Here is a 25,298-nt window from a genome sequence, read left to right as displayed (position 1 = left end):
GCATTAAGCCAAAATGTGTATTTTTGGATAGCGAACATAAACTTAGCCGCCATTTTTCTTGTGGGAGCTGCTAGTGGGCTGATTTGACGACAAGATGGCTGCTTACACCGGGGCGGCATGAATTAAATAAAAATTAATCCATCGATAGTTTTCGCTTGGAGGAGACTTGCGCAAACGTATTTTCTCATAGTATGTATCGGGATGTATTTGCGCTTGCTTATTTATTTGTGGATTCCGTGGGCAAACGTGATTAGATGTCTTGTTTTAGTTGCGCTGCTGGTAACCACATTCCGCTGCATGATTTTATGCACGCGGGCAAACCTCGTTTAAATGTCCAGACCGTTTGGAAATTGCAGCACTCGGTTGATGGTCTGAATCTGCATTGCACTGTCATAAAATCGCACGGTTAAAATGTATTATTGTTGCTGTTTTGAGTGGCTGACAAGATGGCGACTCCCAGAGAGGCATGAAAATAGCCTTCTGCAGCAAATGGGGACTGGGTTTCGAGTGTTAGTCTCTGAATTTGTATCTTTGTTTAGTTTTGCAGCGTTTCACGGAATTGTATTTTGGAAAATGATCACGTCCGCAGTTAATATAGAGCTGTATTTGTATTTAGCTACATAGCTGACTGAAATTTGTTGTTTTTATTTGTCGCTCCGCCATTTTTCAGACTGGCGGAGGCTTGTTTCAAGATGGCGACTTCCATGGGTTGATACTCTTTTCTGCACCAGGGACATTTAACTGGATAATGTAATTGTGTGGTGTGACTTTTGAGCTAGAACTTAGTGCAACGTGGTTTTCTGTATATAACTTAATCGATGCTCAAGCTGCTGCACGCGGTATTTTAGTCTAGTTGACCGGCTTTTAGTCCGTCTGCAAGCGCCAAAATGGCGGCATTCCTGAATTAATCAAACTTCTGAATAACCCACACTGTTCACGATTGTAATTGTACAACTGTAATGATATAACAATGTATATATTTATACAGAAAAAGATTATTAATATATACCGAGGTCTTGTGTGCAACATTTGCCTAGATATCGTTAACTTAAGTTTACAGAACGGGTATATTTGTGGCTAAGAGTCGCTGAAGTGCATTCCGTCTTTTCTCAGTAAAAGGACATGACGTCCCCCGGTTCCGTTGTGCCTGGGACCACCGGAGCTCCACTGCAGCCGCGATGGAAGCGGGTTCTGGGGTGGTCCGGGCCGGTACCCCGACCGAGGCACGGACACAGGGCCGTAGCCATCAAGGAGCTGATGGTCGTTTTTGGTGGAGGAAACGAAGGAATCGTTGACGAGTTGCACGTTTATAATACTGGTAAGTAAAATGTTTTTATGTAAGGAAAGTTTGTATATGCATACAAACTACGTAATGCGTGCAAATCGCCACTAAATGTGCTCTGTGTATTGCCTTACAATGTATTTTACCTTGTCACTACGGTTTTCATTATCTTGTTTCTATGGATGAAGAACCGTCGTAGCCTGAAGTGACACTTGCCGCAGTCGTAAATATATCTGCCTCACTAAAAAAAAAATAGCTCACGTACATGTTTATGAAACAATCTGTGTTTTTTTTTTTTTTTGTTTTTTTGCAATGTTTGTCTTGGTTCAGCGCCGCGTCTCGCTCGCAGGCAACTCCTTCAACTGTTGTGTTGTGTTGTGAGATGAAAAAGGCGCCAGAAAAAACAAAAATGGACGTCGGCCGCCGCCGCATCACGCGCACGCCCCCTCCTGCACGTGCACGAGTTCGCCTTTTTGTTATCTTTCTCCGAGCACTATGGCTGATTAGCCCACAATGACACTAGCTATCATGAGGAAATTAGGCTGCAGTAGACAATACCATGCATTAGATGCAGTAGATTCTTCCATAAATTTTAAATAATGATAAAAGTTTGAAATGCTTTCAATAGAAATTTATGAAGTGTTTATATGAACTGCATTTATAAATGAACTTTCATTTTATGGGTCATAGTGGAAGAACATTTCCAGAATGCTCTAATTTACCTCACAGTCTTCCTAATGAAGCCAAAAAGCATAATACCTGTGTGACTCTTGAATTTCTTTGAATTGCAATTCAGTAAATATCTCTTTCTGTCATTTAATTCTGAAGGCGCTGTAACACTAGACTTTGAACACGCAAACTTTCTTCAGACATGGCAACGAACAAGATATGTCACACAAAGGTTTAGTTCACCCAAAAATGAAAATTATCCCATAATTTGCTCACCCTTAAGCCACTCTAGGTGTATGTGACTTTCTTCTTTCAGTCAAACACAATCTGAGTTATATTAAAAAAATATTCTGCCTCTTCCAAGCTTTATAATGGGAGTGAATGGTACCCAAGATTTTAAAGCCCAAAAAAGCGCATCCATCCATCCATCCATCATAAAAGTTATACATACGGCTCCAGGGTGTTAATAAAGATCTTCTGAAGCTATGCGATGGGATTTGTAAGAAAAATATCCAAATTTACAACTTTATAAACTATAATCACTGGCTTTTGGTAATGACCTTTTGCAAGTCTAGTTTCGGCAGAAGAGGGACCTCTGACCTTACGTACTGGCAGGGGCGCCTGCAGGATTTTATCTCAGGGTACGCACAGAACTAATGTAAACATCCAAATAAATACCATACTTACGCGATTAGACATGTTGCATGACGAACACTTTGTAAAGATCCATTTTGAGGGTTATATTAGCTGTGTGGACTTTGTTTATGATGTTAAAGACAAGCGCGAGCTTCGTGGGCGGGGAGCGTGAGCATTTAAAGGGGCCGCAGCCTAAATCGGCTCATATTTAATGATGCCCCAAAATAGGCAGTTAAAAAAATTAATTAAAAAAAATCTATGGGGTATTTTGAGCTGAAACGTCACAGACACATTCAGGGTACACCTTAGACTTATATTACATCTTTTAAAAAGAAGTTCTACGGCACCTTTAAATATATAAGCCTGTAGCCTATATTACATCACCATATGTTCTGTCATATAAATAGTATTTACAATTAAATAACAGCACAATTTACTTGCCTCAAACAACAGTATGTAGTATTTTTGTTGATCCATTTCATCTATTGCCAAACTTTAATATGTGAATTATATTATTAAAATATATACATTTAGCGTCGTCAGGCTTTTGTTTGTGCTTAATGGATAAAACAACAGAGCTGCGCACTCAGGTTTATGGCTGCTGTAAATTTTACCTGCCACAAGATGGCAGTGTTTTCGACACTCTTGATGCTTTGAAACCTTTTACGAAACATTTAGAGAAAAGCTTCAAAGACTTAAGAGGCTTAATTTCTCCATCCCTACTAGTTTTAGGCCTTTTTGTAAATATTTAAATCGAATTTAGCTGTTTTGGAGAGCGTTTTGAACTTCTTTTTAAACATTTACTATCTGTAATGTCATTTTTCATGTGTGGAAAGACAGACGAAACTAATTCATCCAATCCAATTTCTTTTCACCCATATCCCCCACGCCCACCTATGGACGCACATAAACATAGACTTTACAAAACACAAACGCACACCTTTATTTATTCTCATTCTCTTTTGCTCTCTTTATATGTCATGAGTGTACGCAGATAGATTTTAATAATCAATTTAAAAATTATGTAAAAAATGAAACCGGCATTAATTAGCGACCTCTCATGGTACGCACAGTACGTACAGCCGTACAGCTGCAGGTGCCACTGTGTACTGGCATGCGGAAGTGCAGAGGATAGAGCAAAACAAGACACCGGTCACGAATTAGAAGTCTAAAATGAGAATTTTTTAGAAATGTCGGAGGATTTCGATATAAGAGAAGAGGAGCTTGAGTTTGTTGCCCAGTGCTATTTGTTTGAACCATGAGAGGCATCTACTCTCACCAAAGCTTATGCTACTCCTACGTCATACGTCGGGTCAGAGGTCACTCTTCTCACTGGAATCTACCTGCAGCTTTAAAGTTGGCATGAAAAGAAAATTCACCCTATCTATTTTCTAAATGCATGTTATAGATCTTACTATGAACAATCCATCTGTGCATTTTACATTTTTAAAATGTTTTGACCTTACGTTTAATCAAAATATCCCCCGTAGATCCAAGTCCCTGGCTACAATTTTTCTTATTCAATAATCCCTTTCACTTGGATGTACCTCACAATATGGAAAAATAGATCTGTCGCTACTTCAGTTTCATTGTGACAGTTTGTGTAGTTATTTTGATAGTTGAAAAGTGCTTTGAATTTTTAAAATGCTTTTTTATTGACAGATTAGCTTTTAAATGCAAGAGAGCTTTATTGCAAGTTGTACACTTTATCACTGAGAAATTGACGGAACAATGAAATATTTTTTGTTTTTTAGCAACAAACCAGTGGTTTATACCAGCTGTTCGCGGAGACATTCCTCCAGGCTGTGCGGCTTATGGTTTTGTATGTGATGGTACACGTCTATTAGTGTTTGGTGGAATGGTGGAATATGGAAAGTACAGCAATGACCTTTATGAGCTGCAGGTAAGGAAAAACTTCTTAAATATCATTGTTATGTGACTAAAGGCTGGAATACACTATATGACTTTTGCCCAGATTTGTAGTTCGGAGGAGTCAACGCCAGTTGCCGAAAGTCATATCTGGTCTGCAGATTTTGGGCAGTCTCATTTGACAGATTTCACAGAAAATCGCGTAGTTAATGATGAGTACAAACTCTGTTTTTTCAGCTTTTATTTTCTAACATTGTTTTTATTTGCCATGCATCTTCTAGCAGTGAAAGAGCATGTTTCTGTGTTTGGAATGACTTGAAAGTCTGGTAGTGTGCAATCCTCATTTCTTTATTGTATGATGCCCAGTATTTCTCTGTAACTGCTTATGAAGTCGGCAGGTGTATGATGCCTAGTGTTTTAAAATCTGTTCAGATTTTAAAAGTCATGTTGTGTATTCCAGCCATTATTGACTGTTGTTGACTCTGTCAGTACAGATCTGAAATGATCTCGCTATGGTTACGATTATCAGGCAAGCAGGTGGGAATGGAAAAAATTGAAACCAAAAGCCCCTAAAAATGGAGCGCCACCATGTCCTCGTCTGGGCCACAGTTTTTCTCTTGTGGGCAACAAGTGCTATCTTTTTGGGGGGCTTGCCAATGACAGCGAAGACCCCAAGAACAACATTCCCAGGTATTCCTTCCATCTAATAATGTGGTTAGTTAATAATTATATTTATATTATTTGGTTCATAGACTCACTTATGTGTGCTTCCAGATATTTGAATGACCTTTATACCCTCGAACTGCGTCCGGGCTCCAATGTTGTGGGCTGGGATGTACCAGTCACATATGGAGTACTGCCTCCTCCAAGAGAGAGCCACACTGCTGTAATTTATACTGAAAAAACTACTAAGAAGTCCCGCCTTGTTATATATGGAGGAATGAGTGGTTGTCGTTTGGGAGATCTCTGGACATTAGATATTGGTATGAAGATTACAGCTGTTTTTGCTGTGGTTTTTGCCACAGATTGTTCATTATTTCAGTTAATCAATTGGGTTAAGCAATAATTAGGCCATTCTTTGCTTTTCAGATACGCTGACCTGGAACAAGCCTGCAATAAGCGGCACTGCTCCCCTCCCCCGTAGCCTCCACTCAGCCACCACTATTACAAACAAGTGAGTTTCAGTGTAATCTCACCACAGGCATTCCCTAAATGTACACAATGGCATTACTGACCTTTAATCCCTTTATCTGTAGAATGTATGTTTTTGGTGGCTGGGTTCCCTTGGTGATGGATGATGTGAAGGTGGCCACACATGAGAAGGAATGGAAGTGTACAAACACACTTGCCTGCCTGAACTTGGGTATGTTTACAAAAGTACATGTAGTGTTTAAAGTGAAAGCAATTTATGATTTTGGCCAAACTGTTATTATTCACTACCTTTTTGTTTTTGATAAGTCTGATAAGACTGCGTTTAATTGACCAAAAATACAGTAAAAACAGTAATATTGTGAAATATAATACAATTTAAAACAGTTGTTTTCTATTTTAATGTTTTTTTTAAATGTAACTTATTCCTGTTGGCAAAGCTGAATTTTCAGCATCATTACTCCAGTCTTTAGTGTCACATGATCCTTCAGAAGTCACTCAAATATGCTGATTTGCTACTCAAGAATCATTTCTTATTCTATTGAATATACTTGTGGTATTAAAATTGACGTTTAGGATCGTGAAATTTCGCTGAGCCTAAACAGCATGTTTTTTGTTTGTTTTTTTTTTGTTTGTATTTTTTCATATTATGCCATATACTTTAAATTAAAAGAGCTTGCTTTTTTTTTTCTTTTAGACACCTTGTCATGGGAGACTGTTTTGATGGACACTTTGGAGGACAACATACCACGTGCACGAGCAGGACATTGCACTGTTGCTATTAACAACAGACTTTATGTCTGGAGTGGACGTGATGGGTACCGCAAAGCTTGGAACAATCAGGTGTGCTGCAAAGACCTGTGGTACCTGGAGACCGGTGAGTACAGCAGATATGCAGTATAGAGTTTTTCCAACACCGTTAAACTGCATTGTAAAAATATCTAAATGTATAAAAAGTTACATATTGAGTAGTATTTTTTTTTTTTTTTTTTTTTTTTTTTTGCATGAACTAAATGTATTAAACCATGCATAATTTGAATAGTTTTTGACATTTCGCTTTTTTCTCTTCTTTTTTTGCAGAGCGCCCTAATCCTCCTTCACGGGTACAGCTCGTCCGGGCCAACACAAATTCTTTAGAGGTTAGCTGGGGAGCGGTGTCTACAGCAGACATGTACCTGCTTCAGCTTCAGAAATATGATATCCCAACAGCCACTGCTGCCACATCACCAGCCCTCAATGCAGCTCCCTCCCTCCCTGGAAACTCGCCTAAGAGTCCAGCGCCCGCTGCAGCTGCTCCATCTGCTCAGAGTCTGCCGCATAGTGGCATCACCCTCGTTCCACAGGCTGCTTCCCCCACAGCCTCAGTCTTACCCACCACACCCGCAAGTCCTCTGGCAGCCTCAACGGCGCGTGGCCCAGGTACTGATTTGTTAAATTGGTAATAGTTCAGCAATATTTTCAGTTTACTTAAATCAAATATTAAATTAAAGCATTTTTTTTTTTTTTACATAGTATTTGTATTAAAAGGTTGCGTTTAACTACTTTTATTTTATATTTAAGCTATTCTGAAAGTTGCAGCCCCTCAGTCAGGCACCGGGGCATCGATTGTCACTGTGCGCCAAGCCAGCCAGGCTGGAAAATCCCCAGTCACTGTGACATCACTTCCTGCAGGGGTTCGCATGGTAGTGCCACCACAGACCACTCAAGGAACGGTATGAAGCGAAAAAGTAAAGCTGAAATCTATAAAACTGTTGATGCCTCATAAATTGTTTTATTCAATTGTATACTTTTTTCAGGCCATTGGCAGCAGCCCTCAGATGAGTGGAATGGCAGCTTTAGCTGCAGCTGCTGCAGCCACACAGAAAATCCCTCCTTCCCCCGGAGCCACTGTTCTCAATGTGCCGGCTGGGGCCACAATTGTAAAAACGATGGCTGTGACTCCTGGGTCCACCACTCTCCCCACCACAGTTAAAGTGGCATCACCTGTCATGGTAGTTATCTTAAAGGGTTACTTCAGGATTTAGCATTAAGCTTTGTATTAGTAGAATACCACTAGTATTTTTGAATTACCGTGCTTTCCCCCTTCATATCAGCCCGAGATGAGAGATTTATGCATTTTTATTCTGTAAAAAAGCCTCCGATGACGCAAAAATCGTCATTTTGCGTCATCGGAGGCTTTTTTGGCCAGAGGCATAAAACTACAGCCAGTAATAGCAGGTAGTTCCGCATTTTTCACCACGCCCATACATATGCGCTTTTGAGGTTACTCACGGACATAGATCAAAGATTTTATCAAAAGTGGGTGTCAATTATATTTTTAAGCTTAACATATTTTGTTATAGTCTGCACTACATCAGTGGTTCATCTCGCAAATTTATCCGGGTCTGCAGTCATCTCAACCAATACAGCAACAGGCTTTTGTGGTAACGTTAGCATAAATAGATAAATAGACTAACTCAGTTTTACAGAACAGTGGCTTTACTTTGATAACAGTCAACTTATATGCAACTTATATGTAATTGTCTATCTAACGTTACTTTGCTAAGTTTGCAGTTTTACTGCTACCTATGTGCTACCTACAACACTACATAGGCTAACGTTACTGTGTTATCAGTCTAGTATCAGCGAGTCTTACCTCTAGGCGAATACGCTTAGTACCAGATGCCCAGGCTGTTCGTCCTCTGGGAAAGTGAATATCGATGGTATCGCTGTGTCCTTCAGAATGGTTCTCTTCATTGCAAGGATATTTGGTTCGTAGTCCTCGTGCTTGAAATGGAGACTACATATTCTGCGTTTTTTTTTTAGGTTTTCTATAACGGTGTCATCTCCAAACTTCGGGTGTTTGATGGCCCGCAGCCACTGTTTACATCGCTCCAAATCTTTAACTTCATCGGAAAATGATGGAAACTTACTTGTCCTTTCCTGGTTTTGGGTGTACATCCACGTACAAAGCAATTTAGCACCATTTCGCTGTAAATGTATGAACTAACTCACGATTTATAGAATTAATATGTAACAAAGCAAGCCTAGTTGTTTGAATTTTCCTGGTAATTCCGCCTGTAACCGATAGGCGCGGTTTGGGCGTGGCCTCGCAGGGGCAGCAAAACAAGTGCATTCTGGGAGTTGTTGTCTTTCATCCACATTAGTCAAAAATACATTTTCTGCCTTTTCTCAGTCTAGAAAGCTCCAAATTCAAAAATAATTTCACATTTCTACTACATAAATGACCAATTTTAAATACACATTCATCTTTCCAGGGGTGAAGTACCCCTTTAAGATTGTCACTTACTATGTTTACATGGACAGCAGTAATCTAATTATTGACCTTATTCTGAATAAGACAATATTATGATTAAGGTGTTTATATGAGTCGCTTTTAGAATATTGCTTTCATGTTCCTGTTTTTTCATGTTATAGAACATAGATCGATTAATGGCAAACGTCTTATTGTCCCCATGGCATGCCGTCCGACATTCTCTTCAGAATTTCACATATCACCACACAGTTCATCTTCGTTATGGTACCATATACAGTTTTGGGTGTTTCATTTTTAATTTTACAAAAGCTTCAAGTGCAGTTAATTATTTGACATGCTATACGTGCAAATAGATACGGAACCCCGCATGTGACATGCAAGAAAAAATAAATTGTGCGCATGATTTACTAAATCGTTCCCTCGAATTATAAATCATGCGCATGACAAATTAGTAAATCGTGCGCACGATTTAGCCTACTATTTATTTTCATTCTACTGTGCGGGGCTCTGTAAATAGACAAAGGTGGATACAAATTCTCCTGCAACAGGCCTCTTCTGTACTTGCATTTGGCAACATTTCATTCATGCCACTGAGACAAACTCATAGGTACTGGATGAGATTTTATTTGTGGCTTCTTGCTTGAAGCTTGCTCTCTTGCTCTCTCAAACGGTTGACCACTGCCGTGTGTGTATTATGTGTCCTGTCGCAAAATGGGGCGAAAACTCCCACATGACGTTATTTGTGTGATTAAGGTGTGTACATGTCTATAATGCACTCCGATAATGCGACTAAAATAGGAATACTCCACCTGTCTTAATTTGATTAGTTTACACGACTATGACTTTATCCGGATTAAGGTAATCAAAAATAGCTGTTTACATGGTAGTTTCTTAATCAGAGTATTGTCTTAATCGTGTTAATATCGGAATATTGTTGTCCATGTAAACGTACTGACTGTTGCTGCATCCCAGTTTGCCTACTTATTCTATGCCCTAAAATTATGTACTGTTTTTGTGAAGAAAATCTACATACTTTGAGTGTGTAGCAGAAGAGTAGGCAAGCTTTGTCTTAATCGTGTCTTTAACGGACAGCTCTGTTGCTTAGTTGCATCCTGTCACTGTTTAAACTGCAGTGTCAATCAGGTGTTGGGCTTTTTTAGTTTAATTTTCCATGATGTGCAAAAATACTCTACTGTTCAAAAGTTTTGGGTCAGTAAGAATTTTTGTTTTTGGTAGGGATGCACCGATCAAGATTTTTCATTTGTCGATATTATTATTATTATTATTATTATTATTATTATTATTATTATTATTAATTTTTTTATTTATTTTTTTATAAACGCAATTGGCCGATTCTGATAGTGGTTGCTGATTATTTAAAAAAAATTCTTTCAGCAAATTTATTTGCTTAGCAGTTGTTTTTTTTTTTTTTTTTTTTTTTTTTTTTAAATTAGATTGTGTAATTTTAAGATTTAAAGCAAAAACAATGATCTGACTTTAGATTTGTGAAATGATGCTACATAAGACACCTGCAAAAAAACAAAAATTTCAGAAGAACTGAATGAAAATGCAGGTTCACTCTCTGACAGTAGATGGCGCTTATGGAACAGCAGTGATTTCTTTGGTTTCTGCTGTACACAAAGCAGCGCTGTGCTTATAAAATAAAACAAAAAATGTTTCCAATTTATGGCAGGTCAACCGGTCCATCACTAGTTTTTGTAAAAAAAATTAACACTTTTTATTCGGCTAGGACATATTGAATTGACCACAAATTTTGGAGAGTTATGCTTGAGTTAAAAAACAACTCAACTGCAAAGCTTTGATGGGATGAGCTGAACTCAAATCTTTTGCATTAGCTAGTATGTGACCACACATCAGTTGAATTCTATGTTTATGTGGCAATTTGTCACGTTGCTCAGTCATATCGGCCAGCCCTAGTCTCAAGACACACAATTTCTTTGTCGTAGGTAAGCAACCCTGCCACTCGCATGCTGAAGACCGCCGCTGCACAGGTGGGAACTCCGACAGTGTCCAGTCCCACTACAGGTGCTCGGCCCATCATCACAGTGCACAAGTCCGGCACAGTTACCGTAGCCCAGCAGGCTCAGGTTGTGACCACTATGGTGGGTGGAGTCACCAAGACCATCACTCTTGTCAAGAGCCCACTTTCCATGGGAGGAAACCTGGTACAGTATATTTTAAATTCTAGCATAGGAAAAATATAGGTAAAAACATTAAATGAACATATTAATTATTTGTTTTGTTTTTAGATCTCTAACTTGGGCAAGATGGTGTCAATGGTACAGACCAAACCAGTCCAATCGGCTGCTGTGACTGGACAGGCCACCTCTAACCCACTGACTCAGATTATACAGGTATGTTAAACACTAATATTAATAATACGAGACACTCGTATTATTAATCTTTTTTTGAAATGTAGATTTTAACATCATTCTCATTCTATAGACAAAGGGTCCCCTTCCACCCGGCACCATTCTGAAGCTGGTAACATCTGCGGATGGAAAACCAACCACCATAATTACCACCAGTCAAGCAGGTGGCACAGGAAACAAGCCCACTATTTTGGGCATCAGTGGCATGTCCCCTACTACCACCAAACCGGGCACCACCACTATCATTAAAACAATCCCCATGTCTGCTCTACAGCAGGGAGCTGCAGGTAAAGAAAGAAACCATTTTGTCAAGACGTGTTATTTTTGTTATGTTGTCCAGAATATAGAGATGATGATGATAATGAATAATAGTAGTAGTAGTAGTAGTAGTAGAGGTAGAAATATATTTTGCTATTTAATTTGACTGTAAATTATTATTACAGCTGTAGTTAACGATAATAATAATTACTAATAGTAGTAGTAATAAAACTAATACATTTATTTATTTATTTAAATGTCAGTAAATTAATATTACCGTTAACCATTTATAATATAATTACCATTAACAATATATTAATATTAATAATAATAATAATTGTAATAATACATTTATATATTTATTGGTTTAATCTGAGATATATATATATATATATATATATATATATATGTATATATATATGTGTGTGTGTGTATGTTTAAAAATTGCAATAATGATTGTTATTGTTACTGTTCACAACTAATAATTAGTAGTAGTAATAATACATTTATATATTTAATTTGTATCATTAATATGAATAATTAAACTACAATAATATTAGAAGTAGCAGTAGTTATAATAATAATAATAATAATAATGCATATTGTTTATATTTGTGTATCATTAAATATATTATTTCATTAAATAAATGTTATTAACAACGTTGTTGTTGTTGGTGTTGTTGTTGTTGTTACTATTGTTGATAATAATAAAAGGTCACTTAATTAGTGTCTGTTTTCTTTTGTAGGTGTGACTAGTAGTACAGGGATGAAGAGCCCTATTACCATCTTCACCACGAAGGTGATGACATCTGGAACAGGAACTCCTGGCAAAATCATTACAGCAGTGCCTAAGATTGGTACAGCAGGAGGCCAGCAAGGCCTAACACAGGTATTGGGGGCAGAATGTCTGGTGCAAAAATGGTGGAAATCTGATGTCGTTGGAGCACTTCAAGGTCTGTTTTCTTACCTGGTTTGGGTTTTTCTCTCCTAAGGTTGTTTTGAAGGGAGCCCCTGGTCAGCCTGGAACCATTCTTCGCACCGTGCCGATGGGAGGAGTGCGTCTCGTGTCTCCAGTATCTGGAGTCAAGCCGACTGTAACCACGTTGGTTGTCAAAGGAACAACTGGTAAGGATATGAACTTGATAATGTCAAAAGTTAATGTTCCTTGTTTAAAGACCTAATGCTTCTCTGCCAAGTGCAATTCAGCAACCGCTATTATGAATGATTAAAGTATTTCCCTCTCACCATGTCTGTCCTTTTTCCAAGGTGTAACAACTCTTGGCACAGTCACAGGAACCGTTTCTACCAGTTTAGCCGGAGGAAGCCTAGCCAGTGCCAATGCCACCCTGGCAACCCCCATCACCACTCTGGGCACGATTGCCACCCTCTCCAACCAGGTCATTAATGCTACCGCTGTGTCAGCTGCACAGACCAACCTGACCACAGTCACGTCCAACATGCAGGTTAGAACCAGATTATCTTTTCTAATTTTATTTTTATTTGTGTATATATAATCATTCTCTAATTACTGCAGCCGTTTTGTGTATCATTAACTTATATTTCTTTATAGCCATTATATAAGTATATTATATAGTTAAATATTATAAAATGTAATATAAAGAAGAACTCTTTTTTTTTTTTTTTTTTTTTTTTTTTTTTTTTTTTTTTTTTTTTTAGTATTGGTATTATCAATATTTAAAATGTTTGTTTTCTTCAGGATTTTGAACAGTTAAAAAAAAAAAAGAAAAAGTTTTTTATTTGATGTAGAAATCTTTTATAAAATTATGTCTTTACTGTCAATTTAATGTGTCCTTGCTGAATAAAAGTATTATTTCTTTAAAAAACTGACCCCAATCTGTAGTGCAACTTATATTATGTATAATAAAATAACTACATGGTTATTACATAAAATATTAATGATTTACAAAATTGCTGTATTTAAAATGAACAGTTTTACACATTTACATTAAATTCACTGAAAAAATAACAATCTGTTGTCACTAATCTTGTTGTCATCCTTTCTTAATAGCCCACCCAGGTGACTCTCATAACTACACCCAGTGGTGTGGAAGCTCAGCCTGGCCAAGATCTGCCCGTTTCCATTCTGGCCTCTCCCACATCTGAGCAGCCCACCTCTACTGAGTCTGGTGCAGGCGATGCTTCTGGCAGTGTTACTCTAGTGTGCTCCAACCCACCCTGTGAGACTCATGAGACGGGCACCACCAACACGGCCACCACAGCAACGGCGAATATGGGCACTGGACCAGCTGGCACAGTACAGAGAGTGTGCTCCAACCCGCCCTGCGAAACACATGAAACGGGTACAACAAACACTGCCACCACAGCATCTTCCAACATGGGCACTGTTCAGAGGGTCTGCTCAAACCCACCATGCGAGACTCACGAAACGGGCACCACCAACACAGCAACCACAGCATCTTCAAGTATGGGCACTGCTCCTGCTGGCATGGTGCAGAGGGTCTGCTCAAACCCACCCTGTGAAACCCACGAGACGGGCACCACAAATACAGCAACCACAGCTTCGTCTAACATGGGCGGAAATCAAACAGGAACGGTGCAAAGGGTCTGTTCAAACCCACCTTGTGAGACCCACGAGACGGGTACCACAAACACGGCCACGACGGCTTCATCTAACATGGGCGCAAACCAAACGGGAGCGGTGCAGAGAGTTTGCTCAAATCCACCTTGTGAGACCCACGAGACGGGAACCACAAACACGGCCACCACGGCTTCATCTAACATGGGCGGAAATCAAACTGGAACGGTGCAAAGGGTCTGTTCAAACCCACCTTGTGAGACCCACGAGACAGGCACCACCAACACAGCAACCACGGCTTCATCTAACATGGGCGGAAACCAAACGGGAGAGGTGCAGAGAGTTTGCTCAAATCCACCTTGTGAGACACATGAGACGGGCACCACCAACACAGCCACCACTGCCACCTGCAGTATGGAGACAGATGAGGGAACAGGTACTTCAGATTTCAGAAAGATTCATCTTCGGCTTTCACACAAACATTATTTACACTATCGTTCAAAAGTTTTGGTTCAAAAGCATTGTTTCTCCAGTCTTCAGTGTCACGTGATCCCTCAGAAATCATTGATATGTTGATTTGGTGCTCAAGAAACATTTTTTACTAATATCAATGTTAAAAAAAAGTTGTGCTGTTCCTACTATTGTGGTAACTCCCCCCCCCTGCCCTGTTCTTTGAAAAGAAAGTTCAAAAAGAACAGTATTTATTTGAAATACAAATCTTTTGCAACATTACTTTAAAAAATTGTCTTTGCTAAATAAAATTATTAATATAGTATTATATAATAGTATTATATATTTAGGAACAGTGCTGCAAAACTAACAGTTTGAGCATTCTGACATCTGTTGTCAATAGTTTGAGCCCATCACAAAGTGCCGTTTAATTCTGCCGTAAGAGATTTAGCTTAATAACTAGCTACATAATTGGAAAATAATTGGAAATCTTGCCAAATCTGGCTACCGATAAAACAAATGACTGCTCTTTCAGCTCCAAATAAATTCTCACCATTCTTTCAGACCAGTGGTCTGAAAAGCTAGTTAAAATCATCTGTAGCTGGTTGATGTTAGTTTCTTGCGAAATTTAATATCTTTTTGGTGGTGAGGTGTGAATTGTAGCAATACATATGAAACGGGAAAATTTAACTGGTGAAATTAAATTTGCAGTGGGAAAATTTATCTGGTTTCCTCCTCATTTGTACTTTTTTGTCTTTTTAAAGGTTTATGGTAACGATTTCTTTTGTGCATTTAGCCCAGCAGAGTGGTGAAGCGTCAGAATCTGCCACCAGCACGGAGAGCCTGCCGTCCACTGCAGCGCCCCAGAGCAGAGCCATTACCACAGTCACACAGGCCACGCCTCTACCAGGACCAGCTGTTCCAGTGAGTGGAGATACAAACTCTGTACTTATATGGCTATTGCATTGGATTGATAAATCTGCATCAAATGTGATAACCAAGGGGCTGTTTACACGATACCATTTTCAACTAAAAACGGAAAACTTTTTATGCGTTTTGGCCATTCTTTTACACAATGGCGTTTTGGTGGCCTGAAAACATGGAAAACTCAAAGGAACTTCTCCATTTTAAGCATATCGTTGTTGTGTAAACGTACCCTGAGTCAAAATGCTACCCATTTTCAGTGTTCCTGGGGGTCCTTAAAAAGTTTGATCAAACTTAAGGTAATAGCAAGACTCCAATATCTTAAATGGTGTAATAAATAATGGTGTAATAATTTGAATGCTTGCCTTCAAAGTCAATATGTGGTGCTGTTGCACGTTCTACAGGCTAGTGGTTTCAGAGCGGTTTGCAGTCAGTTAATACCGTATATTTATGCCAAACGATTAATATGTTGTAGAAGGTATGATACTTTTCATTCAAATTTGATCTGTCATCTTTTTAAATGAGCAGCTGGAAGTAGTAAAGCATGGACATTTTAAAATAAGAGTCCTGGTGTATTTTGTGCTCGTTAATGATTAAAAGTTCATTAGGAACTGATGCATACAATTATGAAGCCAGTCCTAAATGCTAGATTGAAGGTTGTAGGAGGAGAGGGTTGAAATGAAAGAGGGATTCATAACATCAGCAATTTTTCTTTCTCTGTCCTTCTCCTGCAGTCTATATCTTCCATCACGGAGTCATCCTCAGAGGCAGGAGCTGAGCCGATCGTTATGGAGACCTCGGAGGCAGAGTCCTTGCAGACTGAAGGCCAGGCTGAAGCGGAGGCAGTTGCCATGCAGGCAGAGTTCCAGGCAGAGGCGGGGGCAGTAGCTATGCCCAGTGACTTCCAGGCGGAGGCAGCAGCCTTGCCAAGTGATTTCCAGGGAGAAGCCGTGGCGGTAGCCATGCAGGCAGAGAGCCAGGCAGAGGCAGGGGCAGTGCCCATGGAACATGACACTTCTAGCATGGCAGAGGGAGAAACCGCTCAAGAGCAGCTACCAACAGCAGAGGTATAGTCATTTGCATTCTAGCTGTACAATTTCCAGTTATTATTGCAAATTAAGACTAATGCATTGCATACTACTTTATTAATAAATTTTCTAATATGCGTAAAGACAAATAATGTAATATTTAAAGAAAAATATTAATTTCTTGCCGAAAATAAATATTGTCACATCATTTTATATAGGTATATATTTTTCTAGATATACAATTTTGAGCTATTATTGCAACAAATTAAGACAAATTCTTAGTGAAACTAATTTTCAAAAAAAGATTTGGGGTCTGTAAGATTTTTTTTTTTTTTTTTTTTTTTTTTTAATTCAGTAAGGACACATTAAATTGATCAAAAGTGACGATTAAGACATTTATAATGTCTTAAACAAAAGATTATTTTATTATTATTTCAATGCTGTTCTTTTGATTTGCTGTTCTTTGTTCCTCAAAGAATCCTGAGTAAAGTCACAGTTTCACAAAAATATTAAGCAGCACAACTGTTTTTAACATTAATAATAAGAAATGTTTCTTTAGCACCATCGGCATATTAGTATGATTTCTTAAGGATCATGTGACACTGAAGACTGGAGTAATGACTGCTGAAAATTCAGCTTTACCATGACAGGAATAAATTAAATTAAAAACGGTTATTTTTAACTGTAATAATATTTCACATTTTTACAGTTTGTACTGTATTTTTGATCAAATAAATGCAGCCTTAGAGAGCATAAGAGATATGTTTTTCAAAAACATTAAGAAAATCTTACCACCTAAAAACTTTTGAACAGTGGTGTACATTTATTTTAATATTTATTTCAGAGTTTAACACTTTTATATTTATAGTATTATGTAGAACAAGTCTTGTCATTTGTAGGTGTCATCCAACTTGATGTAAAGCTCTCTTACCCCCCCCCCCCCCCCTTTTTTTTTTGGGCAGATGGAGGGTGTAGAGGCGGCATCAGCATCGCAGGCCGAGGCGCTGGCCTTGCCACCAGAACTGATGTCAGACGGACAACCCACAACGCTTATGGTAACGGGTCTGACCCCAGAGGAGCTGGCCGTTACGGCAGCCGCAGAAGCAGCAGCCCAGGCTGCAGCATCAGAGGAGGCCCAGGCCCTCGCCATCCAGGCTGTACTGCAAGCAGCACAGCAGGCTGTTATGAGTGAGTCACCATCATTTATGTATAAAATCCCAACCTATCTCCTGCATATGTTCACAATCAGTCTAAAACTTGCAATTTGTTCCTTGTCCCCTCTAAGGTTCAGGTGACGGAGATGCCGGAGGAGAAGACCAGCAGACCCACACCATACCCATCGTTCTGACCCAGCAAGAACTAGCGGCTTTGGTTCATCAGCAACAGCAGCTCCAGGCAGCCCAGCAACAAGCCGCTGCCCAGGCCGCCCAGGCCGCACTGCCCACCGAGGGCTTGGCTCCGGCTGACAGTCTAAATGATCCCTCGTCAGAAAGCAATGGACACAACGAGATGGCCGCTGCTGCCACAAGTGCAGTAGCCGGACTGCTGCCACGCACCACAGCAGAGAGTATGTGCGATGTTTCATTTTACTCTTCAATAGGATTGACTGTTGTTTTGAACCATTATTATCCAGTAAATGAGAAAGGTAACACTTTATAATAAGGTCAAATTAGTTAACATTAGTTAATGTATTAACATTTAACTAACAATAAACAATACTTTTGTTACTGTTTATATTAACCTTAATTAACATTAGTTAATACAAATACTGTTTGTTGTTAGTTCATATTCGGGTCATTAAATATTAACACACATGTTTTTATAATGTATTAGTAAATGATGAAATCAAGATTAATAAGTGCTTTAGAAGTATTTCATTGTTGGTTCATGTTAACTAATGCAGTTAACTATAGTTTAAAGGATTAGTCCACTTTTAAATAAACTTTTCCTGATAATTTACTCACCCCATGTCATCCAAGATGTTCATGTCTTTCTTTCTTCAGTCGAAAAGAAATTAAAGTTTTTGATGAAAACATTCCAGGATTATTCTCCTTATAGTAGACTTCAATGGGCACCAAACAGTTGAAGGTCATAATTAGTTTCACTGCAGCTTCAAATTTTTCAACACAATCCCAGATGAGAAATAAGGGTCTTACTATGCGTTGTCGGTGGGGGCGACATTGCAAGTATTGTACATTAATTCAAGTATATTGTGTTTACAGAAGAAGAAGGTTTGAATACAATGGCGGGCGAAGAGGAAAAATTATGCGAACTTATACGTATTCATCCACATTTATACGATAGTTCATCGCAATTACACTCAAATAAAATAGCGTTGGAAAATGCATGGAGAGAGGTTGCAACCGCGATGGGAAAACCCATAGATAAAGTAAATGATTTTGGTGAGTGTCCGGGAGAAAGCGGATGACTTGTGAAAGCAATTCTCGCGTTGACTATGTAACGGCCCTAAATGCTCATCTTGAACTAGCTCTCTTCTTCTTCTCCTCTATTAGAATTCCAGCAGTGTAGACATTAAGCGTAATACTGCCCTCCACAGGCCAAAGTTTGAACTAATTGTTATGTACTTGCACTAGCATATTGCATATAAAAATTAGTTCAAACTTTTTGGGCCTGTGGAGGGCAGTATTATGCTTAGCAGCGTCTACACTGCTGGAATTCTAATAGAGGAGAAGAAGAGAGCTAGTTCAAGATAAGCATTTATTGATAAAACATAGAATAATAGAATAATCCTGGAATGTTTTCATCAAAAACTTTAATTTCTTTTCGACTGAAGAAAGAAAGACATGGACATCTTGGATGACATGGGGGTGAGTAAATTATCAGGAAAAGTTTTAAAAGTGGACTAATCCTTTAAGAAAAGGAACCTTACTGTAAAGTGTTTCCATGGAAAAAAGTCTAAAGACTAAATGTGATGGTTTTTATCTGTAAGCTAGGTTTTATTGAATGAAATGTCAGGATGTGACATCATGTTTGTCTGTATGTTCAATTTTAATTGTTTATTCCCTTTGTAGCCTTGGCTCCATCCAGCACATTAGCACCTGTAGTAGTTGCCAGTCCAGCTAAGATGCAGGCAGCTGCAACTCTCACTGAAGTGGCCAATGGCATTGAGGCTGGGGTAAGTTTAAAAATGGATAAAGGGTCATGATAATATGCATTTAAATGCGAAAGAATAGTTTTTTTATGTTGTTTCTCCCCACAGAAACAGAATCCTGCCACTGTTACAGTCAAACCTCAAGTGAAGAAAGAAAACCAGTGGTTTGATGTTGGCATTGTCAAAGTGACCAATATGGTTGTAACACATTTCTACATGCCTGCAGATGACTCTGCTTATGTTGAGGTAAGCCACAATGAGATTTTTCTTCATGCAATATTGTAAGACGTCATGACATTGCTTATTTGAAAATGGAATTATTTCTGACAGAACTTGTTTTATGTTTTAGGATGATTCAGGCACAATCCCTGACTACAGCCAAATGAAGAGGGTGGAGCTTCAGCCCGGGACCGCCTACAAGTTCCGTGTGGCGGGTATAAACATTTGTGGCCGTGGAGCCTTTTCTGAAATATCTGCTTTCAAGACCTGTTTACCGGGCTTCCCAGGAGCACCATGTGCCATAAAGATCAGCAAGGTACGCCTCAAATCACTTACTACAATTTGGTGTCATAATCAACAGAGCACCATAAAATGTGTGATGTTTTTGAATGGGAATTGTACCATAAATTTGTTTTCAAAGATTAATTTTGACTGATTTGATTTTTTTTTCTAATAAGGAAAAGGATGCTTGTCTTGATTACTAAAGATTTACAATTCAACTCAAATGCATTTAGAATTATTTGATACACCAAACTGATTAAATTCAGTAATATTTAATTTAGTATTTATTAGGATATTCCTTGTTTATATTTAATGATATATAACCTAATGTACCTAAATCAATTACTGACCAACACAAACAGTTTACACTACCATTCAAACTGATTTAAAGAAGTGTCTTATGCTCACTTAGGCTGCATTTATTTAATAAAAAATACAGTAAAAAATAACTTTTTTTGTTGTTTTTGTTACTGTTTTACATTTTAAAATGTAATTTATTCCTGTGATGGCAAAGCTAAAATTTGAGCATCATTACTCCAGTCCTCCAGTGTCTTTTAGAAATCATTTTAATATGATGATTTGGGAAAACCATGGAAACTGATATTTTTCTCTAGGATTCTCTAGGAAAGTTCAAAAGAATATAATTTATTTGAAATGGAAGTCTTTTGTAACATTATTAATGTCTGTACTGTCACTTTTGTTCAATTTATTGCATCCTTAGTGAAAAAAGTATCATTTCTTTTATATATAAAAATATTTTTGCATGGGGATGTACTCTTATACCGAGTCACAGTTCACAATCATCGCAGTTGGATCAGCAGGATCTGTAATTGATGCAACAAGAAAATGAATCATTACAACCATATAAATGCATACTTTCTTTACTTGTTTCTCTCCTCAGAGTCCAGACGGTGCCCACCTTACTTGGGAGCCTCCATCGATGACATCAGGAAAGATCACCGAGTACTCAGTGTATTTGGCCATCCAGAGCAGCCAGACCACCGAGGCAAAACCCTCGGCCCCGGCCCAGCTTGCCTTCATGCGTGTATACTGTGGGCCAAACCCCTCCTGTCTGGTTCAGTCCTCCAGCCTGTCCAATGCGCACATAGACTATACCACCAAACCCGCCATCATCTTCCGCATCGCCGCTCGCAACGAGAAAGGTTATGGGCCGGCTACACAAGTGCGATGGCTGCAAGGTACAGGTTTTCTTTGGTGAAAGAGTTTTCTTTTTGTTTCAGGCAGTGACGAGGTGGATTTTACAAATGCTTTGTTTTGCCTTTCGCTTTGTAGAGTCTAACAAAGATGGTCTTTCTGCAAAGCCTGCCCCAAAAAGAGCAGTTTCTTCACCAGATACGTGAGTATCCATGTTTTCAGTACCATAAAAGTGCATTTGATCAAAAATACAGTAAAACAGTAATATTGTGAAATATATTATAATAGGGTGATTCTCCAACTATGGTACTTTTTGGACCTGGACATTTTCAGAAAATGAAACATTTTCAATTAAAATATTACTGGCATAATTTGTTTCCCCAGTATGCCTAGATACCTGCCCTGAAGTTGGCTGTGCTGATTTTTATGAAATAATATGTATTTTTTTTTTTTTTTTTACATTTCCAGTCATTTCCACAACCGAACAAAAACGTGTTTTCAGCCAAAAATGTTGAAATATTTGTAGTTATAAATATAGTGGGTTACACATCACACTTGCATCTTTCCAAATTGTAAATTGATTTATTTCTCTGAAATGCAACTGTTAAGATTTTACAAAGTTAACACCAAAAAAAGGCTGAACACTAAGCCACTGAAACCTTTCATTCATATTTCTGACATTTTCAAATCTGATATTTTTCAACTCGTATACATATACTTTACCCTTAACTGCTAAATAATCAACACCACCACCACCATTACCTTAACTTTATTTTTTTTAAATGTTTTACCAAAAAATATTTGTGGTTGTGGAAATGACAAGGGAAAGGCGGGTTATGGTGAAAATAACATTTCAGATATAAAACCTGTAGTAGAATTATAAATGATGGAAATGCAAAACTGAGTCATGACCTCAATGTGTTGGACAAAATGAATCTCAAATTCAAGTTTGAAGTTTATTCTTATTTTTAATTCAAACAGGGATAGTGTATTGATGAACAACTGGCCTAACAGCAGTAGTAATAAAAAAGATAACTCATTTTAAAACATTCTCTATGACATTATATGTAAAGTTTATGTGTTTACACTATATTTTTAGTACTATAGGCAAACTACGTTGCTTTTAAGCACAGACAATGACCTTGCCAAGCCAACCTGTCTTTATCACTTCCATGGAGACAGATGTGGAAAAGACCGTTGTGGAAATGACATTTTCCCCCTTTCCCTCTAATATCTCATGTTTAACTAGCTTGTTAGTGTTAGTTTTAGAGTTAGCATTAAATAATCTCAAATATCACCTGATGAAATTGTAAAAATCCAGAAATGTTTCCATTGGAATGAATTATGAGCGGTTCAGAAATGACATACAATAAACATACTCACAGTATTTCTCATATTTACCTTGATATATCTCCAATTTATTAACCTCTGCTGGGACCATTCTTTCATTCAGCCATGTGGTTTCCTCTGGAGTGTCAGTTACTATGGTTACTGAGTATACAAATCTAGAGCACTGAGCCTGGGATTGCATTTAATGCAGAGGTGTGGAAATGACAGTGAACCCAAGGGACAAGTGTTCAACATGTTTAAAATATGTCAAATTGAAAAGAAATATTAAAAAAAAATATTAGATTTGAATGAATTGGGTTATAATTCATACTTTCTGTTTGAATTTAAAATTATATCAGTATTAGATTTTAAGTGAGATAAGGTTGAAGACCCAAAGTCTGGCCTAGGGACAGAGGCAAAATAGTAAAAAACGCATATAAAATGCCTCCTATTTTATATAAAACAACAGAATTGAACAATGATTTTTTTTATATATAGGTTCCCCTACACATGTAGTAAGTGTGGAAAAAAAAAAAAAAAAAAAAAAAAGTGGAAATGTTTTTTAGTTTTTTTAATATCTGTCAAGGACAGAAAAAGTACCATAGTTGGAGAATCACCCAATAATAAAAAAAAGCTTTCAATCCTTAACTCAACTCAACTTTATTTCTAGAGCACTTTCAAAAACCATGACGGTTACCAAAGTGCTGTCCACTTTGTATTTTATTTAAATATATAAGCTGAATTTTCAGCATCATTACTCCAGTCTTCAGTGTCACATGATTCTTCAGAAATCATTCTAATATGCTGATTTGGTGCACAAGAAACATTTCCTATCAGTGTTGTTGTTATCAGTGTTATGAATTTTTTTATTTATTTTTTTATTGTTGATTCATTGGTGAAAAAAAAAAAAACAGCATTTATTTGATAACAGCATGTGTGTTTTACTGTCAATTTAGATCAGTTTTAATGCATCCTTGCTTAATTTAATTAATTAATATTTTAAAAATTGTATTGACCTTAAATTCCAGAACAGTGGTTGGAGTACAAATGAGTATTAAAATGCATGTGTGTTTTATTGCAGAAAAGGGATTGGTCAGAAGAAGGCAAGAATGGACCAGTAAGCCCCTCTCTTCATTCATCCTCTGACTTCTACAACTCATAGCGCTCCATCTGGATTCAACACATCTTCAACTGTAACCATCCATTAAAACAGCAAAAAATCAACAAGGAAGTTATTTCTAGGGGAAGCCTTTTTTTCTTGTTAATAGTATGAATGGAGAAAAGCACATTGCATATTTTTGACACACAGTTGGAGTGGAAGGGAAAAAAACTAATTTGCATTTTCCATTGTAGAGTCTTCCTTTCTCCCCTGTTTCTTTCAATACATGTATCTTGCTTCAGTAAATTTAAACACCAGGTTTAAGATATTTGTAATGTTGGGCTCAAATGAAGTCTCTTTTCTGTGATGGACTTGAAGGTGAAGTTTTAGTTCACGTTAAATACGTGGACACGGCGGGAGGATTTCTGAATGGAGATGTCGTTTTCATGCGAGGGGGAACAGAAATGGGGAAAACAAACCAAGCACTTGTCCTCAGACAAGAGGGGATATTTTTCACTCAAATGGCTAAGTGAAATAAGATCTACATATGGATTCGTTCTGGACTCAAGCCTTCTGGTGAAGTCTGCACTTTTGCGTTGAGCAGAAATAGAGGCAGAACTGCAGATAAAAGAAATGGCCATGGAAGTACATTACTGGCAGGACAGAGACTTTGCTAAAACTGAGATTTGCCATACAAAAAAAAGAAAGAAAACAAAACAAAACAAAAAAAAAAGAAAAAATGCAAAACTCCCCAAAAAATTAGTGAGCGACGATGGAGAAGATCTTTTGTGTAGTTTATTTTTGTATTTTTAAAGCTTTTCTCCTGTGTGTATGTGTATGTCTGTGTGCTTTTTTTTTTTTTTTTTTTTTGCTTTTCTTTTTAAACTCAACTTTTATTTTTTTGTTTTTGTTTTAAAAATTGTTGGCCATCTACCTTTAGTTTAAGGATTTGTGGGAAGAAGGGCTTTTGGAGGGCTGTGCTGTTGTTAAGTACTTTGAGACATTGTATTTGTGCTCAAGCCGAGTGGTGATGTGCTACAACTGAAAAGGTTGTAAACAAATGTAAACATCTGAAGGGCTTTTACTTTGTTTACTGCGTATTTCTACGCTTGTTTCCACTCTGTTTGTGTATGCCAAACCTTGAGATGTAAAAATCGTAAAAAAAAAAATGTTTTTGTTTTGTTTGTTTTTTTTGTTTTTTTTTATTCTTCACCTTACCAAACCGCCATTATTAGTAAACACTCAGCTTTTTCCCTTCCTCTGGCTTGTCCTCTTAACTTTTTCACAACGTAACTTTGTAGAATATTCTCTGCCCTAGATTGTGAAGGAAATTGTCCATGTGAAGATGAATTTCTACTTTTTTTTTTCTTTTTTTTTCTCCTTTGATTATCTGAGAGGTATGCAAACTAAATGTTCAATGTATACCTGTATGTCTCCATGTGAGTGAGGATGGCTGTTCTCATTCTTGGTAAAAGCCAAGTTCGGATTTGACTGTAATATAGTTCATTCATACCGCAAGAAGTGAAGATGATATTCTGGCCTTTTATATATTTACCTGTACAACGTTTTTACATGTTGGTCATCTCCTGATTGCCTTTTTTGTCTTGACTTATAAAAGAAACCGAAATATA

General features: G+C 37.8%; 2 protein-coding genes across 2 annotated transcripts in view; one reads left to right on the top strand and one right to left on the bottom strand.

Annotated features, from left to right (window-relative positions):
• The window catches only part of opn1sw2 (opsin 1 (cone pigments), short-wave-sensitive 2), a 16,449-nt gene extending 14,725 nt beyond the window's left edge, over window positions 1-1,724 (bottom strand). Inside the window, exon 1 of the mRNA XM_048172609.1 lies at window positions 1,429-1,724. The gene's annotated coding sequence lies outside the window, so the exon portion shown is untranslated. The remainder of the gene's footprint in view (window positions 1-1,428) is intronic.
• Window positions 1-25,298, top strand: part of hcfc1a (host cell factor C1a) — a 25,658-nt gene extending 360 nt beyond the window's left edge. The window contains exons 2-28 of the mRNA XM_048172606.1: window positions 1,114-1,318; window positions 4,342-4,490; window positions 4,986-5,146; window positions 5,231-5,439; window positions 5,546-5,630; window positions 5,713-5,819; window positions 6,303-6,482; window positions 6,686-7,024; window positions 7,166-7,317; window positions 7,402-7,596; window positions 10,829-11,047; window positions 11,132-11,236; window positions 11,328-11,541; window positions 12,259-12,401; window positions 12,505-12,637; window positions 12,779-12,975; window positions 13,542-14,505; window positions 15,316-15,443; window positions 16,178-16,510; window positions 17,434-17,659; window positions 17,757-18,038; window positions 19,504-19,607; window positions 19,692-19,829; window positions 19,933-20,118; window positions 20,986-21,283; window positions 21,378-21,441; window positions 23,650-25,298. Of these exons, the coding sequence (XP_048028563.1) occupies window positions 1,123-1,318; window positions 4,342-4,490; window positions 4,986-5,146; window positions 5,231-5,439; window positions 5,546-5,630; window positions 5,713-5,819; window positions 6,303-6,482; window positions 6,686-7,024; window positions 7,166-7,317; window positions 7,402-7,596; window positions 10,829-11,047; window positions 11,132-11,236; window positions 11,328-11,541; window positions 12,259-12,401; window positions 12,505-12,637; window positions 12,779-12,975; window positions 13,542-14,505; window positions 15,316-15,443; window positions 16,178-16,510; window positions 17,434-17,659; window positions 17,757-18,038; window positions 19,504-19,607; window positions 19,692-19,829; window positions 19,933-20,118; window positions 20,986-21,283; window positions 21,378-21,441; window positions 23,650-23,689 (5,547 nt within the window). The 5' untranslated portion in view covers window positions 1,114-1,122 and the 3' untranslated portion in view covers window positions 23,690-25,298. The remainder of the gene's footprint in view (window positions 1-1,113; window positions 1,319-4,341; window positions 4,491-4,985; window positions 5,147-5,230; window positions 5,440-5,545; window positions 5,631-5,712; window positions 5,820-6,302; window positions 6,483-6,685; window positions 7,025-7,165; window positions 7,318-7,401; window positions 7,597-10,828; window positions 11,048-11,131; window positions 11,237-11,327; window positions 11,542-12,258; window positions 12,402-12,504; window positions 12,638-12,778; window positions 12,976-13,541; window positions 14,506-15,315; window positions 15,444-16,177; window positions 16,511-17,433; window positions 17,660-17,756; window positions 18,039-19,503; window positions 19,608-19,691; window positions 19,830-19,932; window positions 20,119-20,985; window positions 21,284-21,377; window positions 21,442-23,649) is intronic.

The sequence above is a fragment of the Megalobrama amblycephala genome, linkage group LG21 (genome assembly GCF_018812025.1).
Source record: "Megalobrama amblycephala isolate DHTTF-2021 linkage group LG21, ASM1881202v1, whole genome shotgun sequence".
Classification (NCBI taxonomy): domain Eukaryota; kingdom Metazoa; phylum Chordata; class Actinopteri; order Cypriniformes; family Xenocyprididae; genus Megalobrama; species Megalobrama amblycephala.
The sequence above is the reverse complement of the archived record's forward strand: the minus strand, read 5'-3'. Positions and strand labels throughout refer to the sequence as shown.